General features: G+C 45.7%; 1 protein-coding gene across 1 annotated transcript in view; it reads left to right on the top strand.

Moving 5' to 3' along the window:
* LOC147124389 (transmembrane channel-like protein 2-B) overlaps positions 1–27,371 on the top strand; it is a 180,794-nt gene that overhangs the window by 32,589 nt on the left and 120,834 nt on the right. The window contains exons 2-5 of the mRNA XM_085963421.1: positions 12,797–12,856; positions 14,150–14,651; positions 16,524–16,670; positions 18,405–18,495. Of these exons, the coding sequence (XP_085819547.1) occupies positions 12,797–12,856; positions 14,150–14,651; positions 16,524–16,670; positions 18,405–18,495 (800 nt within the window). The remainder of the gene's footprint in view (positions 1–12,796; positions 12,857–14,149; positions 14,652–16,523; positions 16,671–18,404; positions 18,496–27,371) is intronic.

Here is a 27,371-nt window from a genome sequence, read left to right as displayed (position 1 = left end):
TGTCATCTCTGCCGGTGAGATGTGAGACTCTCCACATCCCCAACTGTTGAAGCCTGCAGGAAGAAACAAAGGTAACTAAGCATTTTCTATCACTTTCCACTCACCTCACATACTTACCTCTCCACACTTGCACCCATCACCTACCTTCACAGTGCACTTTTGGACCCCTCTGACCCCCGTAAACCCATTGCTCGCTTCGGTGACCCTGGTGGGGTTTCCCGATGTCGGGAAGCCTGCACTTCTATTAGAAAAATGGGGATAATTTTCTTAACTGCCATTTAACAGCTAGTTAACAGGCAGTTAAGTGGCTGTAATCCCCTTCCCGCCTCCAGGAGACGGGACCCGGTGCGGGTCGGCTACCCGCCCCCTGGCAAGATGGCACGGAGGCGGGTTGAGGGTGGGATGGGAACCCGTCCCCAGATTCTGCCATTTTCCCGGCAGTCCCGCCTCCATACCCACCTCCCCAGGGCTGGCAAGTTCGTGCCCTTAGTAGCTGTTTTGCGTTTCTCCCTTTCAAACGCTACGTTGAACCCGATCATGTTATGATCACTATTAAGTAAATGCTCACACACAGTTAGGTTGTTAACTAAATCAGGCTCATTACTCATTACTAAATCTAATATGGCATACCCCCTTGTTGCCTCTAGGACATATTGTTGTAGAAAACTATCCTGGATACACTCAAGAAATTCACTGCCTTTCTGACAGGTGCTAGTCTGCTTATCCCAATTTATATGAAAGTTAAAATCCCCCATTAAAACCACTCTGCCTTTACTACACGCTTGTCTAATCTCTGCATTTATACAATCTAGCACTTCACAGCTGCTAGCAGGGGGCCTATACACAACTCCCACTACAGTCTTAAATCCTTTCCTATTTCTTAATTCTACCCATAAAGTCTCCACTGCCTGGTTACCTCTCTTTATATCCACTCTTATCATTGAAGTGATTTCATCCTTAATCACTAAGGCTACTCCTCCCCCTCTGCCATTTTCCCTATCTTTCCTGTAGACCTTATAACCTACCCGATCCCCATATCGCTTGATTCCCCTAGAGTCCAAAAATCTATGTATCTCAGCCGTGAATATACTCAACGACTCAGCATCCACAGCCTTTTGGGGTAGAGCATTCCAAAGATTCACAACCTCTGAGGGAAGAAATTCCACCTCATCTCAGTCTTAAATGGCCGACTCCTTATCCTGAGACTATGCCCCCTAGTTCTAGACTCTCCAACCAGGGGAAACAACCTCTCAGCGTCTACATAAGAACATAAGAAATAGGAGCAGGAGTAGGCCAATTGGCCCCTTGAGCCTGCTCCGCCATTCAATAAGATCATGGCTGATCTGATCCTAACCGCCAATCCACTATGACAGGACTATCTCCTGAATCTAACAGCATTAGACACACGAAAACAGGAGCAGGATCAGGCTACACGGCCCCTGGGCCCGCTCCGCTACCCACAGGGCCATGACCTATCCGAACCTAGACTCATGTCCAAATTCCTGCCCGCTCCCCGTAACCCTTAATTCCCTTTTCTACTAGGAAACTGTCTATTTCTGTTTTAAATTTATGTAATGATGTAGCTTCGACAGCTTTTTGGGGCAGCATATTCCATGGACCTACCACCCTCTGAGTGAAGTAGTTCCTCCTCATCTCAGTTTTGAAAGAGCAGCCCCTTATTCTAAGACTATGCCCCCTAGTTCTAGTTTCACCCATCATCTGGAACATCCTCCCTGCATCCACCCGATCCAACCCCTTCATAATCTTATATGTTTCAATAAGATCGCCTCTCATTCTTCTGAACTCCAATGAGTAGAGTCCCAATCTACTCAACCTCTCCTCATATGTCCATCCCCTCATCCCCGGGATTAATCGAGTGAACCTTCTTTGTACTGACTCGAGAGCAAGTATGTCCTTTCTTAAGTATGGACACCAAAACTGTATGCAGTATTCCAGGTGCGGTCTCACCAATACCTTGTACAACTGAAGCAATACCTCCCTATTTTTATATTCTATCCCCCTAGCAATGAAAGCCAACATTCCATTGGCCTTCTTAATCACTTGCTGCACCTGCATACTAACCTTTTGAGTTTCGTGCACCAGGACCCCCAGATCCCTTTGTACTTCAGTACTTTCCAGTTTCTTGCCATTAAGATAATAACTTGCTCTACGATTTTTCCTGCCAAAGTGCATAACCTCACACTTTCCAGTATTGTATTCCATCTGCCAAATCTCTGCCCACTTACTTAGCCTGTCTATGTCCCCTTGCAGGTTTTTTATGTCCTCCTCACTCACTACTTTCCCTCCCATCTTAGTATCATCTGCAAACTTTGATGTGTTACACTCGGTCCCCTCCTCCAAATCGTTAATATAGATTGTAAAGAGTTGGGGACCCAGCACTGACCCCTGCGGAACACCACTGGTTACTGATTGCCAGTCTGAATATGAACCATTTATCCCAACTCTCTGCCTTCTGTTAGATAGCCAATCCTCTATCCATGCCAGAATATTACCCCCAATCCCGTGATTTTTTATCTTAAGCAATAATCTTTTGTGTGGCACCTTGTCAAATGCCTTTTGGAAGTCTAAATACACTACGTCCACTGGTTCACCTTTATCCACCCTATATGTTACTTCCTCAAAGAACTCCAGCAAATTTGTCAAACATGACTTCCCCTTCATAAAACCATGCTGACTTTGTCTTATTAAATTATGATTATCCAAATGTCCTGTTACTGTCTCCTTAATAATGGACTCCAAAATTTTACCTACCACAGATGTTAGGCTAACCGGTCTATAGTTTCCAGCCTTCTGTCTACTGCCCTTTTTAAATAAGGGTGTTACATTAGCAGTTTTCCAGTCTGCCGGGACCTTTGCTGAGTCCAGGGAGTTTTGGAAGATTATTACCAATGCATCCACAATCCCTACCGCCACTTCCCTCAAAACCCTGGGATGTAAGCCATCAGGTCCAGGTGATTTATCCGCCTTGAGTCCCATTATTTTACCAAGTACTACTTCCTTAGTGATTTTAATCGTATTTAGCTCCTCCCCCCCCCCTATAGCCCTCTGCTTGTCAAGTGTTGGGATATTCTTGGTGTCCTCTACTGTAAAGACTGATACAAAATATTCATTCAGTGTTTTTGCCATCTCCATATTTCCCACCATTAATTTCCCGGTCTCATCCTCTAAGGGACCAACATTTACTTTAGCCACCCTTTTTCTTTTTATATAACTATAAAAACTCTTACTATCTGTCTTTATATTTTTTGCTAATTTACTTTCATAATCTATCTTCCCTTTCTTAATCAATCTTTTTGTTATTTTTTGTTGTCTTTTAAAGTTTTCCCAATCCTCTATCCTCCCACTAGATTTGGCTACCTTCTATGCCCTTGTTTTTAGTCGAATACTATCCTTAATTTCTTTACTTAGCCACGGATGGCTGTCTTTTCTTTTACACCCTTTTTTTCTCAGTGGAATATACTTTTTTTGGAATTTGTAAAATAACTCCTTAAATGTACACCACTGATCATGTATCGTCTTATCCTTTAACCTATTTTCCCAATCCACTTTACTCAATTCCGCTCTCATACCTTCATAGTCTCCTTTATTCAAGCTTAGCACGCTTGTTTGAGATACAGCCTCCTCACCCTCTAACTGAATATGGAATTCAACCATGTTATGGTCACTCATTCCAAGGGGATCCTTTACTAGGACATTTTTAATTAATCTTGTCTCGTTACTAGGACATTTTTAATTAATCCTGTCAATCCTCCTCGGAATCTTTTATGTTTCAATGAGATCGCCTGTCATTCTTCTAAACTCCAAAGAGTATAGGTCCAATCTAGTCAATCTCGCCTCATAGGACAATCCTATCATCCCAGCGATCAATCTAGAGTCATAACTCTAGATTGATCCCTGGGATGAGAGTAATAGGGCTCGATTTTGTTACTGGGGCAGGCTGGGGTCGTGTAATCCGCTTTTCGTGTTAGCCACCCGATTCTAAATCGATGTGGGAGAATGAAGCGATTTTAACTTAAGTGGGCAATTGAGTGTGGGAACCCATGGCCCAATTAGCTTTATCAGTCTAAAACTCGCCTCCGATGACATCATCATTGCTGCTGCATTTAAGATCTGCAACAAGCCTTGCATCTTCTGCAGACTGCCAACCTTTTGGTCTTTCAAGCTGGTGGGACCTGGAGGCAGAATGACCAGCGAGAGACCTAGGTCTGCTCTCAGGTTTGATGACGTTGCCCTGCAAGCTTTAGTGGAGGGAGCAAGAGCCAATAAAGAGGTGCTCTTCCCTTCTTCAGGGAGGAAGAAGCCTCCCCAGCAGACCAAGGCTGTGTGGATCCAGGTGGCTCAGGAGGTCAACTCTTTGTCGATAACCCGCAGAACCTGGCTTCAGTGCAGGAAGAGGTTCCATGACCTTCGGCGCACTGGAAAAGTGAGTATGACTTTCCCATCACCCTCAATCTGATCCCCATTGCTTCTCTTCACCAGCACTCAGTTTTAGCAATCTCTTCCTCCACATCCCACTTGACACTGACATCCATGCACCCTTACCCATTCCCTCTCTCTCTATGGTCACATTCACCTAACTATTCGACTATGCAGCCCTCACACTCCCTATCACTGTGATGCTATGAAAACAACTTACAACACATGGGGAGAGCCCTTGGTCTTGCCACCTCACTCCATCTTTGTCTCCTAAGCATCTATGCTATGGATTCCCTACACTCACTCCTTCATTCTCACTCAAACTCCACTTGTCTCCCTCATTGCAGGAAAAGAGAGCTCACAATAAGAGGGAAAGAGCGAGGACAGGAGGAGGGCCACCCTCAGTAGCCCAGCTCACCCCCTGGGAGGAGGCGGTCCTGGAGATTGTGGGAGTGGAGGACGATGCGCAAGTGGGGGAGGGACAGACAGGTGCATCACAGCAAGCTGGTGACAGAATAGTTTTCCATCTCTCTCATTGACATTGCATGAGTGACTGATAATGATTCTGAAGCTCTATCAGATTGACTTATGATCATCTGCAATATGCAATGTGCATGTAACCTTGGCATCACATCTCTGACTCTTTCCTTTACTCCCCCACAAGACCATCGCAAGCACCCATCCCCATTAGCCAGGAGGAAGAGCCTGAGCATCCAGATTCCTCAGAGGAAGCTGCAACCTCTGAGGGCAAAGCGTCAGCAGAATTCAGCGCACCCAGCACCAGCGCAGACACTCACACCTCGGTGGGACCTTCGCGAGATAGATTAGTGTTGTCACCTGGTGTATCACAGCTCACAAGTGAGCATCAGCAGATGGTGGAGACAGGGACAGCAGTGGAGAGTCCTCGTCGGAGGGCGCAGGACTCTGCCTGTTCGGCTGAGCTGCATGTCCACCCTTTGCCTCTGGGTCCATCCACAAGATCAGCGGTGCTGGAACTCCAGGAACAGATGCAGGAGTCTCGGGCAGGTTTTGTCTCCAGGGCCGCTGCGAGTGTGGAGCGAATGGAGGAGTCCATTGTGAATATGAGCAGAGCCTTTGTGGAGTCATTGGCGCATGAACGCATCACCATGTAAAGGATGGCAACCTCCATGGAGGTGATAAGTCACCAGAGTGCATAAAACATGGTGAGTGTTCTGAATAGAATGACATCTCTTGAGGAGCAATGGTCACCTATTGAACAGAGAAACCAGACCTTCATGGAAGTCCTTCTGAGTAGGACTGCCAGTGCAGATATGGGTCCCCATGGCCCCCCTGATGTGCAGCAAGATGCTCTCAAGCCACTTGCAAGCTCTGAGGGGGACCTGACCCATGAGAGGGAAGTTGGTGGCAGACATCAAGGAAGTGGGGGCTCCTCTCCAAGCGCTTACACTTCCATGCCACTGTAGACCCCTCGGTCAGAGCCCCACCAGAGTCCACACCCAACTGAGATCGGCGTCTCAACCCCTGCACAGCCGCAGGAGCAGCAGACTGTTGAAGAGCCCTTGCAACCCCAGAGGACACCCGCCAAAGGTGTCGAGACAGGAGCAGCAAGAAAGTGAGCAAGGGGCCTCCACATCTGCTGAAGCCACAGGGGAAGCACTACGTAGGAGCATGCATAAGAGAAAGATACTGCACAAATAGTCACAAGGGTAGTCACTTGGGTGAAATTTGATGTTTAATATTAAAAAGCCACCAGATGGTTACTGGAAATAAAAAATCTGATGGCTACTGCTGCAGTTGTGGCGTGTGTCATTTCGCCAATGGGACTTCCACATTGAGGGCTTAGGATTACTTGGTATATGCCTCAGTTGAGGAAGCGCTCAGTGAAGGTGGCGAGAGGTGTTTCCCAGGAGGTCCCAATGGAGATGGGTGTCAGGCTCCAAACTTCTACAGCTGTGGTTATGCCTTCTAAAAGTTCCCCCACGCCTGAGACAACAAAGTCCTGCCACCTGCAAATGATGGCTGATCAAATATCCTTTTTAATGGTGGAGCTGCAGCTAATAGTCAGCAATCCAATCGTGCTCCCACCAGGTTTCACCGTCGTGTTTCAGAGCAGGCGTGCTTCAAATTGGAAAAGGGTTAAAATCACCAAGGCCTATCAAAATGGGATAATAGATGCAATTTAGTGCTTGTTAAGGGCCTTAAGGGCCTATCCCGCCTCTTGGAGGTGGGACGGAGACGGGAGCAGTAAACACGATTTCTTGAAAATTGCTTGGAGACGGGATGGAGGCGGGATTGGGCCCGCCCGCCACTTTTTGCAATTTTAACACCCCACAGGCCTCCATTCCCGCCTCCACAGCCCTGTGAAATTCCAGCCCATAGAGTCATAACGGCACTGAAGGAGGCCATTTGGCCCATCGAGTCCGTGCCGGCTCAGTGCAGTCCCATTTCCCCTGTAGGAAAGGCTGATATTTAAAGATATTTAGTAGACAAGAATCATATATGTATAACTTCAAGTGTAGCCATTGACCAAATAATATTACCCATAATTACTCCTGGGTACCTAAAAAGCTAAGAATTGTTCAGAATGTAGCTGCGAGGTCAGTCAAAAGCAGTTTTGACTAAACTTTGATAACAAACAGTCACAGGCTGCTAGTGAAGGTCAAATCATTACATAACATATTGGGGTCAATTTTCTGGCAGCCGTCGGGCGGCCTTTCATACGGCCGGGGGCCGAGAATCGCGGAAAAAGTGGGTTGGGACCCCCCCCCCACCCCCGCCTGATTCCCCGCCCCGTCCGACTTTCGGACCGCCGTTTCTCCCTGACCCGCTTCAGTCCCGGCCGCCGCTGGCGGGACTGGTCGTCGGCACACTAATGACCAATAATTACCTTGTTGAAGTAGATTTTCCGGGGCCGTTGCGACTTTGGGGCTTTCCCCACATCAAACACGCCTGCAGGGAACCCCACTGATGAGACCTGGCGTGAAGCTTGCCGGCTTGATTGCTGTCAGTTGCAGGTCACTCGGAGAAGCTGCGATTTAAAGGGACAGCACTTGTATGTTGAAGGACCTTGTTGTTGCAGGTTTGGGGCTACTTCTTCAAGGCTTGGGCACAGCTGTGGAAGGTTGGAGACTCACACACTTCTCCAATGTGATCTCCTGGGAAGCCCCTCTCACCACCCTCACTCAGTGCTTCCTCAGCGGAGGCATCTACGAGAAGCATGGGACGCCATTTTTTCCTTCCCTTCTTGCCATTAGAGGATCTCCAGCAGCAGAGGCGGCAGCAGCAGAACCAGGGACAGCAGGATCAGCAACAGGAGCAGCAGGCTGCTGCTCACTCACCTGAAGCTGCACAGACCAGAAGGGGCCAGCGCTTGGAAGTGGCTTGAGAGCACCTTGCTGCGCTTTAGGGGGCCATGGGGACCCGTTTCTGCACTGGCAGTCCTACTCAGAAGGACTTCCATGAAGATCTGGTTTCTCTGTTCAACAGATGGCCAACGCTCCTCAAGAGATGTCATCCTCTTATGAGTACTCACCATGTTTTCCGTACCCTGGCGAGTTATCTCCTCCATGGAGGTTGCCAACCTTTCCTTTCCATGGTGATGCGTTCATGCACCAATGACTCCACAAACGCTCTGCTCATGGTCGCTATGGACTCCTCCATTCGCTCCACACTCGCAGCGACCCTGGAGACAAAACCTGCCAGAGACTCCTGCATCTGATGGAGATCCATCACCTCTTCTCTTGCGGATGAACCCAGAGGCAGAGGGTCGACATGCAGTGCAGCTGAGCTGAGCTGGCAGAGTCCTGCGCCCTCTGACGAGGACTCTCCACTGCTGTCCCTGTCTCCAGAATCTGCTGAGGCTCACTTGTGAGCTGTGAAGCACCAGGTGACAACACTACTCTATGTCCCGAAGGTCCCCCCGAGGTGTGAGAGTCTGCGCTGGTGCTGGGTGCGCTTACTTCTGCTGATGCTGCGCCCTCAGAGGTTGGAGCTTCCTCTGAGGAGTCTGGCTGCACAGCCTCTTCCTCCTCCACAGTGAGGACGGGGGCTCTGGATGGTACTGTGGGGGAGTAAAGGAAGGAGTTAGAGATGTAATGCCAAGGTTCTTCTGGTGGCTCCCAGCGAGTTGGCATCTGCTGACACCTGCATCCATGCAGCATTGGTCTCAGTGGGAGGCCTCTTCCTCTCTGGCCTAGGGAAGAGGACCTCTCTGTGGGCCCTAACCCCATCCAATAATGCCTGCAGTGAAGCCTCGTCGAATTTGAAGGCAGCTCGGGGTGTGGCACTGGCCACAGCTGCTGCAGGCTCCTCTGCCATCCTGTATGGTTCGTTTGGAAGCCTTCAGAGGATGCAGTGCTTGCTGTGGACCTTGAAAGCACCATGAATGATGACATCATACTGTGGGGATTTCTGACTCGAATTGGACAATTAGCAAGGCTTCCCACATGCTGGGAATTAATTGGCCACTTGAGGGAAAATTGCGGGGAGCTGGCTGACACTTTTTTATGTGTGTCAGAAACCCCACATTCGGGGAAACCCGACCATTTCCCACACAAGCCGAAAATCGGGGCCATTATGATGCTAACTAGAACTTAGAATTCGCTTAACAAAACTAATTGCAACAATATTTAAAGGATAATTAGTATAAGGACATAAAATGAGAGAGATCATGGATGTTAACGTATTTACTTAGTAGATTAAAGTGAGATAGTCTGGATACCTCAAGACAAGTAAAACAGCGCTGATATGGGCCTTTGGTATAAAGGCCTTGTACCAGGGAGGCTATGAAATGAAAGAGATATGGTAAATTCCAATGGGGTGAAATACTATAAACAAGACTGCAAGATAGGGTTGTGGAAATGTACTGGAAAAGGAGTGGCCAGGTTACTAACCTTAACCTGAGTGACAATGGTATTTTGACCATTAGAACCGATTAAAGAAGGTGATTTTGTTAAAGACCATGGCCCAGAAATTTGGGTTGGAGGCTTCCCGCTGCTGCAAGCCTCCGACCTGCACTTACCTAGCGCGCCGGCCGTTGTGCTGTGGGCCCGTGTGGGATTCCGATCCTGAGCCTGCTCCAACTGCCGGCGTGCAGTGCTTGCGTATCCCAGGGGCGCAGTTAGTTGGAAGCGTCCCCTGGGATCACGTGGGCCATGGAGAGCCAATGGTAGCAGGGAATCTGTATTCATAGATTTGGCAGGAAGACCTGTCAAATCTATGAATACAATTCAGCCCTAAAATATAACTAAAACTTCAAATAAATTTAAAAAACATCACATTTTTAAAATAACTATAAATTACATAAAATAACTATTTTAAACAATAATTTAAATTTTGAAAAAATTAATTACAGTTTCTAACGGGGCTAAAAATAAACTTACCTTTCTTTAAAGTATTTAAAAATAATAAACCTGTGGAAAAAATATTTTTATTTTACTTAATTCACCATTTACCTTGTTAAAGGCAGGCCTTGCAGCTACGCTTTTAAAAAGCAGTCGCTGGAGACTTAGCCTCCCGGAACAACCTGCAAAAAAAACAGAAGTTCCAGGCGTACGCGCTGCCTCTCCGGCGCACGCGTTCGACCTGTAAACCCCTTCCTTTTAAGGGAACGGAAGTTCCAGTTTCTTGCGCAGGCGCAGTGCATGCACGAAACCAGCACTTTTGTTGGGCCTACATGTGAGTACCCAGCGCATACTCACCCGTGGGGACCCGAAGTTCTGGCCCCATAATGGAAACTGGCCAAACCAACTTTTGATAAGAAATGGGTTAAAACCTTGATACTCAAAAACCAACTTTACATAGAGATTTGCTGCAAAGAAAAGGAACAGACTTACGATGACGTTGCCTGTGTCCAAAGGGCTCCAGAGACCAAGGGCTGCAAGCTATTCATTTTGACTATCGCCTAATGTTAAGTATTGATTACGCTGTAAGCTTAATAAATCTAATCTATGCTCAAAACTACTGGCTGCTGCCTATTTGTGTCTTGTCCAAGAACTCTGAGAGCTCACTTGACTGACTCTCACCCCGCTCTATCCCCGTAGCCCTGCAAGTTTATTTCCCGCAAGTGCCTATCCAGTCTCCTCTTGAAAACATTGAGGTCTCCGCTTCCACCACTTCCGTCGGCAGCGAGTTCCAGGTCCTCACCACTCGCTGCGTAAAAAAGTTTTTCCTCACATCTCCCCTGTATCTCTTGCCCAAAACCTTAAATCTGCATCCCCTAGTCCTTGTACCATCAACTAGTGGGAACAGCCATTCCCCGTCTAGCCTATCCAAACCCGTCATAATCTTGTACCCCTCTATCAAATCACCTTCTTTGCTCTAATGAAAACAAATCCAGCTTCACCAACCTGTCCTTGTAGCTAAGATCCCCCATCCCTGGAAACGTACTGGTAAATCTCCTCTGCACCCTCTCAAGGGCCTTCACATTCTTCCTAAAGTTTGGTGACCAGAACTGGACACAATACTCCAGCTGTGGCCTAACCAGCGCTTTATAAAGGTTCAGCATAACTTCTCTACTTTTGTACTCAATACCTCTATTTATGAAACACAAGATCCCATATGCTTTGCTACCCACTCTCTCAATATGTCCTGCCACCTTCAGGGACCTATGCACATTAACTCCCAGGTCCGTCTGTCCCTGCACACTCTTGAAAACTGTGCCATTAAGTGTATATTGCCTCTCCCTGTTCCTTCTGCCAAAATGCATCACCTCACACTTTTCTGTATTAAATTCCATCTGCCACTTGTCTGCCCATTCTGCTAGCCTTTCTATGTGCAGTCGATCGGTATCATCCTCACTGTTTACCACACCCCCAAGCTTGGTGTCATCGGCAAATTTAGGAATTCTACTTTGTATTCCAATATCCAGGTCATATATATGTGTCAAAAAAAGCAGTGGCCCCAGCACTGACCCTTGGGAAGCACCACTGTCTACCATCCTCCAGTCTGAAAAATGGCCATTTACCACAACTCGCTATTTTCTGTCCTTAAGCCAATTCCTTATCCAAGCTGCCACTGAGCCACCTATTCCATGAGCCTCAATTTTGTTAACCTACCTTCTATGTGGTACTTTGTCAAACGCCGTCCTAAAATCCATGTAGACGACATCCATTGCATTTCCTTTATTGATCCTCCCTGTTACTTAATCAAAAAATTCAATTGGATTAGTCAAACACGATCTGCCTTTTACAAATCCATTTTGACTCTCCTTAATTAGCTTAAACCTCTCCAAGTGCCCTTCGTGAAGTGCCCCCTCTAGTGAACCTTCGTTGCACCGTCTCTAAGGCATGTATGTCCTTTCTCAGATAAGGAGACCAAAACTGTGCATACTCCTGCAGGTGTGGTTTCACCAAAACCCTGTTCTTTTTTGCTAAGAATAATGCAACATTCTAGTTACTATATGGTTTTGCATACTGACCAAAGCAATAAATCAATAAATCAGAAAAGCCGAGAAACTCCAGTATTATTTGGACAGGTTGGGTGATTGGGCAGAAGCATGACAGATGCAATATAACGTGGATAAATGTAAGGTTATCCACTTTGGTGTCAAAAACAGGAAGGCAGATTATCAGAATGGCAATAGATTGGGAGAAGGGGAAGTGCAACGAGACCTGGGCATCCGTGTGCACCAGTCGCTGAAAGTAAGCAAGCAGGTGCAGCAGGCGGTTAAGAAGGCAAATGGTATGTTGGCCTTCGTAGCGAGAGGGTTTGAGTACAGGAACAAGGATGTCTTGCTGCAGTTGTACAGGGCCTTGGTGAGGCCACATCTTGAGTATTGTGTGCAGTTTTGGTCGCCTTATCTGAGGAAGGATGTTCTTGTCATGGAAGGAGTGCAGCGAAGATTCACCAGGCTGATACCTGGGATGGTAGGAATGATGTATGAGGAGAGATTGGGTCGATTGGGCTTGTACTCACTGGAGTTTAGAAGAATGCGAGGGGATCTCATCGAAACTTATAAAATTCTAACAGGACTAGACAGACTAGATGCTGGAAGGATGTTCCCAATGGTCGGGGAGTCCAGAACCAGGGGTCACAGTCTAAGGATAAGGGGTAAGCCTTTTAGGACAGAGACGAGGAGGAATTTCTTCACCCAGAGAGTGGTGAACCTGTGGAATTCTCTACCACAGAAGGCAGTAGAGGCCAATTCATTAAATATATTCAAGAAGGAGTTGGATATATTTCTTAAGGCTAAAGGGATCAAGGGATATGGAGAGAAGGCAGGAACAGGGTACTGAATTTGGATGATCAGCCATGATCGCATTGAATGGCGGAGCAGGCTTGAGGGGCCGAATGGCCTACTCCTGCTCCTATCTTCTATGTTTCTACGTTTCTATGTTTCAAAAAGCATCTCAGTGCATAATCAAATTCTCATTTGCAGTTGGCATTCAGATAGATGGTGATGAAATGACTGAGACAGATGAAGAAGATGATGATGATGGTAAGACAAACATAATTACTTCTTTTAAAAATTGTTGTTGGACTGTTTAATAATAGAGCTCACCAACAATAGGCCTTCTAAAAACTAAACAGTTCAAATAATTATAATTAACAATAGCATTCTGAAACACATCTTCGTTCAAACATTGAAACAGAGAATCCTGTAAGCAGTAAGCAATAAGGTGTCAGCCTTGGCTCAATCAGAAGGTTGTGGCTTCAAGTTCCAGTCCAGAGACTTCAGTACTGTTGGAGTTGCTGTCTTTTGGATGAGACATTAAACTGAGGTCAAATCTGCCCTCCTGTGACACTATTTGAAGAAGGGAAGGGGAGTTCTCCCAGTGTCCTAGCCAACATTTATCCTTCAACCAACACCACTAAAACAGATTATTTGGTCATTTAACTCATGCACAAATTCACTGCCACATTTCTCTACATTGCAACAATGACTACACTTCAAAAGTACTTTATTGGCTTTGAAGTGCTTTGGAATGCTCTGAAGTTATGAAAATTATTTCTTTGTTGCAATGAATATAATACGTCTGGTGATAAATATATGTTGCTTCAGCTAGAAAACTGTCTAAAGTCCTTTACACTTGACAGTCCAAAATTAGCACCCAGAATAAATGAGCTAAAGATGCGTATTCAAATCCATCACATTCACCTGAAATTTAAGACTGATGCTTTGGCTGTGAATCATAAAATAAGTTTTTGAATTTTCTTTTACACTATAGTTACGGTAAAATCTGCTGTATTATGACTTTTTGTATACTTTAACATTGAGGTGCAACTTGTATTCTGCAACAAATACACTGAATCTTTACAATAACTGTTTATTTTGATTTTTTTGACAATTATTCTCCCCTTTTATGACCTCTTCCTCTCCTGAAAATGTTGACGCCTGCTGGGGTTTCGTTCTGTGAGTGTTGGGCATCTTGCCCAAAGAGCTTTACACCATCAGTAAGTCTAGACACTGAGCTGTTTCACTATGGGGCACATGACGGTGAAGCCTGATCCTGCCTTCACCTGAGACCTACACGCTCGCAAGTTCCAGCAGGTAACACTGGATTGCAATCAGAAGAGGGAACCCTGGTTGTTTTTCTGTTCTCTATCCCAGGGGAATTGAGGCCAATTGTAACATCCATCCTGCCACCCTGACTGAAATCAGTTATCTTAGCACAGATAGGAAACAAACTTGGGACTTTCGGGTCTATATGGCTCAGCTGCTCTGAAAATTGAGTCATCAGAGGAGTTTCTGAATGTTGCTGGTTTTAATGTAATTTTTCTGTCAATGCAGAGGAAGAAGAGGATGTGAAGCAACCAGAGAAGAAAGGAAAGCAACAAAATAGTAGAAAACCATCTAAAGCGTCTAAGGATGATGAGGATGGTTCAGAAGAAGATACCAAACCCAAACAAAGGAACAACAGGAGGAGACCTCCGGTTCAGAATGGGACAAAAAAGAACAACAAGATTAATAAGGATGATGAAAGTGAAGAAGAAGAAGAAGAAGAAGAAGAAGAAGAAAGCAAAGAAGAAGCACCTAAAAATTCAAGGATGAAAACAAGAAACAAAAAGAATAGTAAAGTAGAGGAAAGTGATGATGACAGTGAACTAGAGGGAGAAAATAAGAAACCAAGAAAGAACCCAGCACGCAATAATAATAGAAATAATAGAAACAATGCAAACAAAAAACAGAAGGATGAAGATAATAAAAAGAAGAAAAAAGCAAACAAAAAAGACGACAAGAACGGTGAAAAGGGCAATGGAAAGGACAAGAAGAAGAAAGGCAAATCCTCCAGGTATTTGGTTGCTGTTTACTGTGCGTGGACATTGACCATGTATTACAGTAGATATGAAATTATTCTAGTGTAAAATAAGCACTTGAAGGTCAGACAAAGTGGTAAATGCTAGCTGCATGTAATGTATTTGATAAGCCATAGGGCTGTATCTAGTTTTGCTCTATTATATTTATAGAAGGGCACTGGTACTTTGAAATGTCCCATCACATAATGCATGGAACATGGTGAGCATTTAATTGAAAGAAAATAAACTAGGAAGGTAGTATATTCTACCTTTGGATAAGGAAATGGGGAAAGAAGAGGGAAGGAGGAGAACCAGCTGTCACATTTTGAGCTTTGAATTAAATGCATGATTGTGGTTATAAAGATTCAATCAATGAGCAAAGCCCAGGAGATTTCCAACATCAGAGACTGCAAAAAAACAGATCCCCTGATTCTCTTGCTACCAGTCCACATCTTAAGTTGGTTCCAAAGAGATTTTTTTTAGGGAGAGGCACCCTTAGGGGGCTGAAGGTGATTTGTACTCATCACAATAATCAAAGGAAGGAGTACACTTTTAAAGAATATTAAATAAAAGTAGAAACTGTTGGCAATATACTCCAGATCTGTCAGTAACTGGTGTTTTGGGGGTCAGCTTTTCATTAACACTTTGTGATCTAATTAAGGATCTTGACCTAAAACATTAGACTATTTTATCTTTTCAAATGCTGACAGAGTTACTGTGAGTTTCCATCATTTTCTATTTTTATTTCAGCATATGCAGTATCTTTTTACTCAATGAAAGGATCTTACTTGTTTGCGGCGCACATTGTTCACTTGAATTGAGCAATATTCCAAAGTATCTGATCCCAGATAGACCACAAGAGCATAACTGCCCGGTGCAATGTGAGTGGGGAAAAATCAGTGAGCAGCACAGGGAAAAAATGTTACTTAAATGGTTTTACCTTAGGGTGCTTAGTGTTTTAAGGAAAGGAAAAGACTTGCATTTATATAGCACCTTTCATGACCTCAGGATGTGCCAAAGCGCTTTACAGCCAATGAAGTACTTTTGAAGTGTAGTCACTGTTGTAATGTGGGAAATGCAGTAGTCAATTCACACACAGCAATGTCCCACAAACAGCAATGAGATACATGGCCAGTTTTTAGTTATATTAGCTTTTTATTCCAGATTTATTTAACTGAATTGAAATTCCCCAGCTGCTGTGGTGGGATTTGAACTCATGTCTCGAGATCATTAGTCCAGGCCTGCTGGATCATAACCACTATGCTACCATGCCAATTATATTATACTGCCACTGTCTGAGTCAGGGCTGCTTCTAGCAGTACAACAGTAGCATAAATATTACTCTTCGCTTTTCACAGATCTCTTCTGTATTGCTATTTGTGTTTTGTGCAAAACTTCTCAGTGGCAAAATTACTCAGTCCTGCCTGATGCTAGAAAGCTGGATGATTCCCTGTGTTAATAATGATAAGCATTGTATCCCTAACCCATAATGAAATATTTAATTTATTATTAAATAAAACTTTATGTAATATTATTTAGACATTAATGTATATAAAACCTGTGCACATTCTTTTCAGCTAATATTATGTCAAATTTGTACACCCATCTAATCAAACCTTTAGTCAGATTATATGAGTATGTGTCAGCAGTAGGCAAGGTTTCCTATAAGTTTTGACTTGTTGAAATGAATGGAAGGAAGATTTGGTGGGTTCTCTAAGGAGGATGCAATCCTCCCAGCCAGAATTTCCTTTCTGCATTCTGCGATGCTTAACACCCAGGCAGCAAAGATGAAAATCTACCCTCATAATTGCCCTGAGCTGCATCCAAGGCATGAGTTGCTTACAACTGTTATACTTTTTCCTTGGCAGCTCATCATCAGATTTATCAGAGAGTGAAGATTCTTTGTCAGAGGGAGAACTTGCCAAGGTTTTGGAAGAAGTGGAAGAAAAGAAGAAGCTAATGGCAATCATAAGGACCAAAGCCTGGCGTATGAAAAGGAAGCTTACTAAATTAAAGTAATTGATTTGCAATTTCTGCATAATATTTCAGTCCTCTTCTTCACTTAAATATTCTACATGCCATAGTTAAAATCACCTTTTAAATAATTTGATATTCAACAATTTTAAACAATCTGTATTCATTAAAAAATATAGTACAAAACAAAATCAGTTCTATCAACATGATCTCTCCTTAAGATTCTGAATCACAGTTCAAGACACTATTTAGCCAGGCCATTGCATCCTGTACCTGCTATAGCATTAACACATATTTTTCAAGAAATGAATCTTGAAATTACCCTTTGTGACTATTAGGGTACAAATGTTTAATGTGTTTGTGTAAAATTACTTTGTCCATTATTTTATTTTAACAGAGGGATTAACCCATTATTTGCAGATTAATGCATTAATTAAAATAGTGGACAAACATGTTAATCTTTTGTATGCTAATATTTGTACAATATGACTTAAACGTGATTGTAATTTGCAAAAAAAACCTCACACTGCTGAAAATTACAATGGTTAACAGTCCAGTGATTCATTTGGTTAGAAAAGGCATTAGGACACATTCATGGTGTAAAGATCAGTCAAGGGATTTTTTTTCCAAGGGATTGAATTTGCCTGTTTGTATGCCCAGTCAGTCTTTAGCTGATAGTAGAACTATTCTTGTCTTAAGAACCAGAGTGTGTCCAGCTGAAGGTTCACATCCGTGACCAGAATTGGTCCCGCTGGATCAGCCATCTTCAACTGAGCCTTTTGGAGGTTAATTCCAAGTCTCCGAGCTAGGTTTATTTCTGGATAAGACTAGTTAGCGTGCAGTTAATTGTGAGACAAAGTAGTCATCTACATTTGGGCTTCTTATGTGGCATCTGACCAAATCCAGTTGATGGTTTGGCATAAAAGTTTGAGGACAAGTTCAGCTGTATTCAAGGTATTTCTGAGTTAATCAAGAACAAAGTTAAAAAGGAATGTTCAGTATTGAGGGTACATGAATGATGGTGTGAAGAAAAAACTGATGCTTGCAGGTGTCACCATTTATATTTTGTACTAAATTAATTTTTATTGAGTACTTCCTATAACCTTGTGTGGAGGCAAGTCAATTTTTAACTTATCCTTATTCACAGAATCACAGAATCACAGAAACCCCACAGTGCAGATAGAGGCCATTTCGGCCCATCGAGCCTGCACCGACACATATCCCACCCTATCCCCGTAACCCCACATATTTAATCCCCCTAACACTAAGGGTCAATTTATCATAGCCAATCAATCTAACCCGCACATCTTTGGACTGTGGGAGGAAACCGGAGCACCCGGAGGAAACCCACGCAAACACGGGGAGAATGTGCAAACTCCACACAGACAGTCGCCCGAGGCCGGATTCGAACCCGGGTCCCTGGCGCTGTGAGGCAACAGTGCTAACCACTATGCCACCATTGCAAAGCCAAAGAACATTAATTCAGACAATCTTTTCTTCCTCTGGGTTTCTGCTTGAGTGAGCTGACTGAGAGACTGAAAACAATTAACTCAGTTCATCTAGGCAGTGGAACTCTTGCTTATAATGTTTTGTGAATATAACAGACATGAAGGAATTTTACCGCCGTTCCCCGGGTCTCCCGCCAGGGTTATGGTGGGAGGTCAGGAGGACCTCTGTGGAATTTCAGGGCTGAATAATCCTACCCTCCTGAACGTGTAAAATGATTTTTCAGCAGCTGCTCTCTTATTAAATCAGTTTTAAATTCCATTTATCAGGGAATCTCAGGCATTTATAGAGAAATTTGAAGGAGCTCTGGGGAAGGGGAAAGGCAGAAACTTTTATGCCTATAAAGTGATGATGATGAAGGTTAGTATCTGACATTTATTTTATTTTAACTACAATGCATCTTTACTTTATAACTTTTTCTTGTTTTCCAAAATTGTATGTAATTTCCAGTATTTCTACATGTTGTCATTGATATATAAAGCTTTTTGATCATTGATACTGACCAGTAGCATATCTGAGCCTGTGCCCTGCACCAATGGGCTGCGAGGAGCTGTAATAGATGTTGCTGTCTCTCATAATAGTGACAGTGTTCCCATTTCTTTAAGGCCCCTTGCAATGGTTAGCTCCAGATCTGGACCTAGCTCCCCTTGACAATACAAGAGAATGGTAACCGGAATTGGGTGACCTGAGGGCAGCAGCTTCGCTTGGACAAGAGTTACCTCAGTCCTTGAAGACTCCAGAAGAATCTTCCCAGCCTTCAACCTCACAACCTTTCATAACTCAAGGTGCATCTCATAGAAGTAGTAGATTATGAGTTAGAACAAGCAAAGTAGTAGCATGAAGGGTAGACATAGTGGTAAGAAGTAGTTGCAGTTATGATGAAGGAAATTATTCAAAGCTTTTGGTGAATTTTGTTGTGGAAAGTAAAAAATGTTTGACCACATGGACTTCAGAGTTCATTTCAATGTATATCTACAACTTAGGTTGGCTGATGACATGAGAGCGCGACTTCTGTATTACGGAGGTAATATACAGAATGCAGTTCTTTATCAGGCAGTTAGGGTAGGTGATGTGTCCGTGTATAATAAGACACAGACTGCAGGAGAAACGGTACAACAGGTGTTTACTCAACGTGGCTCACAGTGGAAATGATCTGTACAGATGACTACTCAGTGCTATATACAGGTGTGGTCACTGCCGGTACTACAGTATACATGAGCTGTAAAAGATATTTCCCCTTAAAGGTATGTACATTACAATTCCTCCCCTTTTAGATTAACAGTACCATAACACACATTTAACAATTAAATATCAAACTAATTACAATTAACACTTTTAACATGCAACATTAGCTGAAAATAGTCTATTTATCTATTCATTCTTTGGGGAGGCTTCCTGATCCTTTCTGGATAGCGCCTTTCCCGAGTGTCTTGCTCTTGGTGCGGAGGCGATTCTGGCCCCCTGTCGTCGGTTGGTTCATCAGCTTTCGATGCTACTGTTTCTGGGGTAGATGCGACCTGTACGTCGGGTTCATCACCAGGTACGTATGGGCGAGGCATGGGGTTGACTTGTTCCTGTGACTCTAGGATCTGGTCAGCATGGCGTCTCACGATGCTCTCCCCAACATCCACTGTGTACATTAGTGGGCCCTGCCGTGTGCATATCGTTCCTGGCTGCCATTTTTCTGTTCGGTAGTCGCGGGCCAAGACTGGTTGCCCTACATTGAAGCTCCTTGTTGGCTTCTCATGGATGTGCTGGAATTGTTTACTCTCAACATCTCTTCGTACGTTTGGTCTGAGCAAATCCAGGCGAGATCTTAACCTTCGGTTAAAGAACATCATGGCTGGGGCCTGGTTGGTGACTGCATGTGTCACATTCCGGTAGGCAAACAGGAAATTGTCCACCTTGTGCTGCAGCGGAATGTTGTCATTGTACATAGCTTTTATTGCCTTCTTAAAGGTTTGTACGAACCTCTCAGCCAATCCATTTGTGGCTGGATGATACGGGGCGGATGTGTCATGCCTTACCCCATTCTTTTTCGAGAACCTCCGGAACTCTTCGGACACAAACTGTGGTCCGTTGTCGGAGCAAATCTGTTCTGGCAAGCCATTCCTGGCAAAAATGGTCCGTAGGACTGCAATAGTTTTCTCCGTGGTGGTGGAGGACATTTTGATCACCTCAGGCCATTTCGAGTGCGCATCCCCGGCTATTAAAAACATTGAGTCCATGAATGGACCAGCAAAATCAATATGCACCCGTTGCCATGGAGATGAGGGCCACTCCCATGGGTGTAGAGAGGCCTGTGGTGGTGCATTTTGGACTTTGTGGCATCCTGAGCAGCTCTTGGTCAGGTCCTCGATTTGTTTAACAATTCCCGGCCACCATACATAAGCCCTGGCTAGGCTTTTCATTTTTACCCCTCCCAGATGACCCTCATGAAGCTCATTGAGCACTCTATCCCTTAACTTGGGTGGAGTTACCACTCGGGATCAACACATCAAGGTCCCCCGGCACAGTGACAGCTGTTCTCTCCTTGTCGAGAATGCTGGCAACAGTGAGTCGCCATGTGCTGGCCATCCCTTCACTGTCAAATCATATACCCGAGACAGTGTCGGGTCATTTCGGGTTTCCTTTTCGATACAAGCGTTAGTTACCGGTAGGTATTCAACTATAGTCGAATGGAATATTTTGACAGGATCCACTGCTGGTGCTTCCTCCGCAGTAGGCAGTGGCAGGCGTGATAGCCCATCAGCATTTCCATGCTGTTTCGTGCCCTTATATTCAATCTCATAGTGGTGTGCCCCTAGAAAAAGTGACCATCTTTGTAGTCGTTGCGCAGTCATCACCGGAACGCCCTTCTTCGGATTAAAAATGGAGACAAGAGGCTGGTGATCCGTCAGCAAGGTGAATTTCTGCCCGTGCAGATAGTGATTGAACTTTTTCACTCCCCACACTAGGCTGAGGGCCTCCCTGTCAATCTGGGCGTAGTTACGCTCGGCTGAGGTTAGTGATCGTGACGCAAAGGCTATTGGCCTCTGAGCCGTCCGAGAATTTGTGCGACAGCACTGCTCCAATGCCGTAGGGTGACGCATCACATGCCAACCGAATTGGTAATGCTGGGTTGTAATGGGCCAATACCTCTTTCGATGTGATTAGTGTTTTGCTCTTTTGGAAAGCTCGTCTACGTTCGTCACTCCACTTCCATGGCACCCCAGTTTGCAATAGGGTGTTCAGTGGGTGTAGTATTGTAGACAAATTTGGCATGAACTTATGGTAGTAGTTTACCAGCCCGAGGAACGACCTCAGTTGTGACACATTTCCGGTGCTGGAGCCTTGACTACTGCCTCAATCTTCTCTGGGGACTTATGTAACCCCTCTTTATCGATAACGTGGCCACAATACGAGATCTGTTTTCCAAAAAACTCGCATTTGGGGCGGTTAGCTCAGAGCCCATATTCCTGCAATCTAGTGAGCACCTGCTCCAGGTTGGCAAGGTGATCACTGTCATTTTCGCCCGTGACCAGGATGTCGTCCAAATAACACTGGGTCCCTGGGATCCCTTGCAGGACTTGTTCCATTGCCCTCTGCCAAATAGCCGGAGCTGATGCTACCCCGAATACCAGCCGATTGTATTGGTAGAGACCATTATGGGTGTTGATTGTGAGGTAGTTTTTTGATGCTTCTCCTACCTCCATTTGCAGATACGTCTGGGCCAGATCAATCTTAGTGAAGCGTTTCCCTCCAGATAGCGAGGCGAAAATATCTTCAATCCGCGGAAGTGGATATTGTACGGTGTGAAGGACCGGGTTCACTGTTACCTTAAAGTACCCACAGATGCGAACCTTCCTTGGTTCCCCAGGCGTGCTGCTCAATGACTTTTTCATCACAGGGACGATGGGTGTAGCCCACTCACTCCAGTCTACCTTGGACAGTACACCTGAACGTTCCAGACTCTCCAGCTCTGCTTCGACGGCTGGGCGGATCGCATAAGGTACCGGTCTGGCCTTAAAAAATTTTGGGCTTGCGTTTTCTTCAATTTTAATCGTCGCTGTCATGCCTTTTAGTGTTCCGAGTCCTTGCTGGAACACTTCTTTCGCGTCAGTTAGGATCTTTGACAGTTGCCCAGGTGTGACGTCGTCATCCTTTTTGTCAGCCACAGTCAGTGCCTGTATGGAATGCCAATCCAGTTGTATTTTCCAGATCCATTCACGTCCCAGTAATGGTGGTCCTCCATCTTGTAATACATACAAGTCTAGTTTTGGTGTTTCCTTACCATTATATATAACGGTCACCCTTATTTTTCCTTTGGGGTAGACTTTTTGCTCCGTGTACGTCTTCAAAATAATTTTTGTGTCTCTCAAGTGTATGTGTGAGAATAGCCGCTCGTAGTCCCGTCAGTTTATGACTGTTAGGGCTGATCCTCTGTCCAATTCCATCTTTACCTGGACTCCTGCTATCTTGAGAGTGACCCAAATGTTTCGGTGATCGTCCGTTGTGATCACATTATGTAGTTTCAGACAACTCAGTTCCCTGCTTTCGGAGTCGTTATCACTCTTTTGTTCGTCTGAACTATTCTCCGTCATCTTATGTACCTTCTTGTACTTTCCTTTGGTAGGTTTCTTATTGCTGGTTTTCTTTCCCAACCTGCAGACTCGTGCTATGTGTCCTACTTTTCCACACTGTCTGCACACTTTGTCTTTGAACCAGCAATCATTCTGGTCGTGTGTTGTTCTGCCGCAGCGATAGCACTTCTCTGTTCCATATGACATTTCGTTTGTGCCATATTCTTGCGGTCTCTGTTGTATCTCTGCAACGCCCCGTGCTGCTGCTTCATATGATACCGCAATGCTGAAAACCTTTTCCAGCGTAAGGTCCTTTTCAGATAAAAGCCGTTTCTGGGTTCCTTCACTTTGAAGCTCACACACAAACTTGTCCCTTAAGGTATCTGCCAGTCCCGCTCCAAACTGGCAGTGTTTCGATAGTTTGCGCAGTTCTGTTAAATAATCAGCATTGCTTTCATCCTTATGCTGGTTCCGTTTGTGAAACTTGAATCTTTCTGCTATCAGCAGCGGTGTGGGGTTTAAATGTACCTGTAGTGTCGTTACTATGTCTTCAAAACTCTTTTCCATTGGCTTCGTTGGGGTTACTAGATTTTGTAATAAACCATACGTCTTTCCACCCATTAAATTTAACAATACCGACGCTTTCTTGTCATCTGACACCTCATTTGCCTTGCAGTACACCTCTATTCGTTCGACATATGTAGTCCAATCTTCGACTTCATTGTCAAATGCGGTGATACTGCCACTCTTCGGCATTTTGGGTGTGGTTTAAAATGGCGTCTCCCAATGACTTAAAATGGCGTCTTCCGCGCTTTCCTTCCTCCCCCGCTGCTGCCAACGCCGCTCCCGGCGGTTCTCGTGGCAATGCCGGCGCCCTGTAGGTTTTGTGCGCTTCTCCTGCGCTGCTGCCAACGCCGCTCTCGGCGGTCCTCGTGGCAATGGCGGTGCCTCGCGGGTTTCTGTGCGTCTCTCTCTCCCTCTCTCCGACGCTGCTCGGCCCCTGAACACTGGCTGCGCCCAGTGTGCTCTGCCCTCTCTCTCTCTCCCTCTCTTCGATGCTGCTCGGCCCCTGAACACCGGCTGCGCCCTGTGCGCTCTGCCCTCTCTCTCTCTCTCCCCCGTCGACGCTGCTCGGCCCTTTGCTGTGCCGCTTGGTCAGGCTCTAGCCCGCCACTCTCCGGGAAGGGTCTGCGCACTACCTGTTGCCAGCCCGTTTCGCTGTTCTGCCTCGACTGGAAAGCCAAGCCTGGCTCTCGACAGCTTCCCCCGCAACTCTCGAGTCTCTGCTGGATGACTGGGCGGTTGCCCGTGGTCGACGCCCGAGTCTCTGGCCTTGACCTCCAATCCACTGATCTCCAGGAACGAATCCCCGGGAGGTGATGCAGAGTTGCAGGTAGGTTCGAACTTGCCTCGTCGCCAATGTTGTGTCCGTGTATAATAAGACACAGACTGCAGGATAAATGGTACAACAGGTGTTTACTCAACGTGGCTCACAGTGGAACTGATCTGTACAGATTACTACTCAGTGCTATATACAGGTGTGGTCACTGCCGGTACTACAGTATACATGAGCTGTAAAAGATAGTTCCCCTTAAAGGTATATACATTACAGTAGGGGGTACAAGTGGGGGAACATTTTATTTGGTTTTGTAACTTTTATTTACTGAATGCTCTCAGTCATAAGTTGCTGCCTCCTTTCTCTGGCTGCAGGCTGATGGCTCCTCCTCTTCCTGGGCACCCTCCTCCTGATGGAGGACCTTCTCCCTCTTCATCATCATCATCTCCTTTAGCTTCACAAAGGCCTAATCCTTTCTGCATTGTGATATTATGCAGAACACAACAAATAACAATGATTCTGGAGATTCTTGTTGGACTATACTGCAGGGCTCCACCATATTTATCCTGGTGCCAAAAATGAGACTTAAAAATGGTGGTGGTCTGCTCCTATTAAATTCTTCTAGTTCCATGAGTCTCATATTTGTACTTCCCATTTCCTGTGGATGACCTACTGGAGTCATAAGTTGTGAGTGCAGGGCATATCCTGAATCATCAACCATCCACCCTGATATATGGTTCTGAGTCATCAATGCTGGTATGGTGGATTGGCACATGAAAGAAGTACAACCTAAGTTGCAGATATACATTGAAATGAACTCTGAAGTCCATGTGGTCAAACATTTTTTACTTTCCGCAACAAAATTCACCAAAAGCTTTGAATAATTTCCTTCATCATAACTGCAACTACTTCTTACCACTGTGTCTACCCTTCATGCTACTACTTTGCTTGTTGGCTGTTTCCAGTGGGGTTCCGCAGGGCTCAGTACTGGGTCCTTTGCTTTTTGCCTTTGCTTTGGTTCACGGCGCTGGAGGAGAGCAGACGTGTCTCTGTGAGCTCCCACAGCTTTGTTTATTTTTGAATTTTCCGCCCTTTTTCGCTGCTGCTGCCGCTCTGCCAACGCTTTGGGGCCTACCTACCTGCCTTGCCTCTGGGCCTACCTGCCTTTCCTTCGCCGCTCAGCCGCCTCATCTCCCGCGGGTCCGCTGCTGCTGCCGCCGCTTTGGGGCCTATCTGCCTCGCCTCTGGGCCTATCTGCCTCGTCTCTCGCGGGTCCGCTGCTGCTGCCGCCGCTTTTTGGGCCTACCTGCCTCGCCTCTGGGCCTACCTGCCTCATCGTTGCCGCTCGGCCGCCTCCTCTCCCGCGGGTCCGTTGCTGCTGCCGCCGCTTTGGGGTCTACTTGCTTCGCCTCTGGGCCTACCTGCCTCGCCTCTGGGCCTACCTGCCTCGCCTCTGGGCCTCCCTGCCTCACCTCTGGGCCTCCCTGCCTCGCCTCTGGGTCTACCTGCCTCACAGCCGCCACCTCGTCTCCCACGGGTCCGCTGCTGCTGCCGTTGCTCTGGGCCTATCTGCCTCGCCGCTACTTTTATCACCGCCGCTGCTCGGCCGTCTCATCTCCCGCGGGTCCGCTGATGCTGCCGCCGCTTTGAGGTCTGTTTGCCTCGCCACTGCTTTTTCTTGTACATTTTACGTACTTTTTATTTATTATCATGTGTTTCCTGAGCGCGAAAGTGGTTATTATATATAGTCGCCAAACACTCTTGGACTTACGGAACATTTCAGTAGATTTTTATGGAAATACAGACATCACAACAAGAAACTTAACAAAGGACCTACCTGTGGAGGTACTGAGGGACAATGGAGAGCAGCAGAGGCAGGGGAGCCCACCCCTCGACCAGAACCATCAGGCCCCGAGGAGTAGGTGCAGACGAGCCCGCAGGCGGGGGTCGCGGGCAGGCCTGCTAGTTAGATCACGCCGACGGGGGTGGAAACCAGCCTTGCCCAGCATTCTCCTTGCCAATGTTCAATCTCTGGCAAATAAGATTGAAGAGCTGAATTGCCGTATCGCCTCACAGTGGGACATTAGGGAGTGCTGTGCCATGTTCCTAACAGAGTCGTGGCCAACTTCCATGATACCTGACGAGGCGGTGCAGCCCCAGGGATTCTTTTTGTTTCAGGTCGACAGAACAGCTGATTCAACGGGGAAGAACAGAGGCGTGTGTGTCTGCTGCCTGATCAACAACAACTGGTGTACAGATGTCCAGGTGCTTTCACAACACTGTTCACCTAATCTGGAACTACTAACAATCAAGTGCCGCTCTTTTTATTTACCGAGGGAAATCTCTGCTATTCTCATGGCAGCAGTTTACATCCAGCCACGAGCCGACACTAACACTGCACTGAGCGAACTTTACAGTGAGGTTAGCAAACTTCAGAACCGGTATCTCGAGGCAGTTCCCAACATTGCGGAAGACTTTAACCACAGTAATCTAAAGAAAGTATTGCCAAAATACTTTCAACACATCTCCTGTCCGACGAGAAACGGAAAACCTCTAGATCACTGCTACACAACAATAAAACACACCTACCGTGCCATTGCTCGGCCGGGCTTCGGCAAGTCAAACCACGTCTCCGTGCTCCTACTTCCTGTTTACAAACAGAAGTTAAAGAGCACACCCACAACAGTGAAAACGGTGCGAAGTTGGACAGTGGACACAGAACTACAACTGCAGGGCGGGCTGGAAATAACGGACTGGAGTGTTTTCAGGAACCCAGACCTGGATGTATATGCAGGCCACGTCACTGGATACATCAACAGACTGGTGGATGAATGCATTCCTACCAAGACTGTCCGTTCATTTCCCAACTGCAAACCATGGATGAACTCAGACATCCGCAACAAACTAAGAGAACGGTGTACCGCTTTCAAATCAGGGGACACCGAACTCTACAAGAAGGCCAAGTATGACCTCAGAAAGGCCATCAAAACAGCAAAAAGAGACTATAAGAACAAACTGGAGTCCCAGTATGGCGAGTGTTGAATCTGTGATTCTTAAAGTATGATGTTTTCCAATAACTAGACGGAGGCTGTAAATTAACAATCAACAGGTGTTTACTGGAGGAGGGTAGTCTAAAGACTAACAGTACAGAGGCATGCTCAAGGCTTATATACAGGTGTGGCCACTGCTGGTACTACAGTATACAGGAGCTGTAAAAGTAGTTCTCTCTTAAAGGTACATACACCACAATTCCTCCCCTTTTAGATCAACAGTACCCATAACATTCAAATAACAGTTAACACTTTAACATGCACATTAAACTGAAATAGTCCATTTAT

Source organism: Somniosus microcephalus, chromosome 1 (assembly GCF_052327205.1).
Source record: "Somniosus microcephalus isolate GS21.2 chromosome 1, FLI_Smic_1.0, whole genome shotgun sequence".
NCBI lineage: Eukaryota > Metazoa > Chordata > Chondrichthyes > Squaliformes > Somniosidae > Somniosus > Somniosus microcephalus.
The sequence above is the reverse complement of the archived record's forward strand: the minus strand, read 5'-3'. Positions and strand labels throughout refer to the sequence as shown.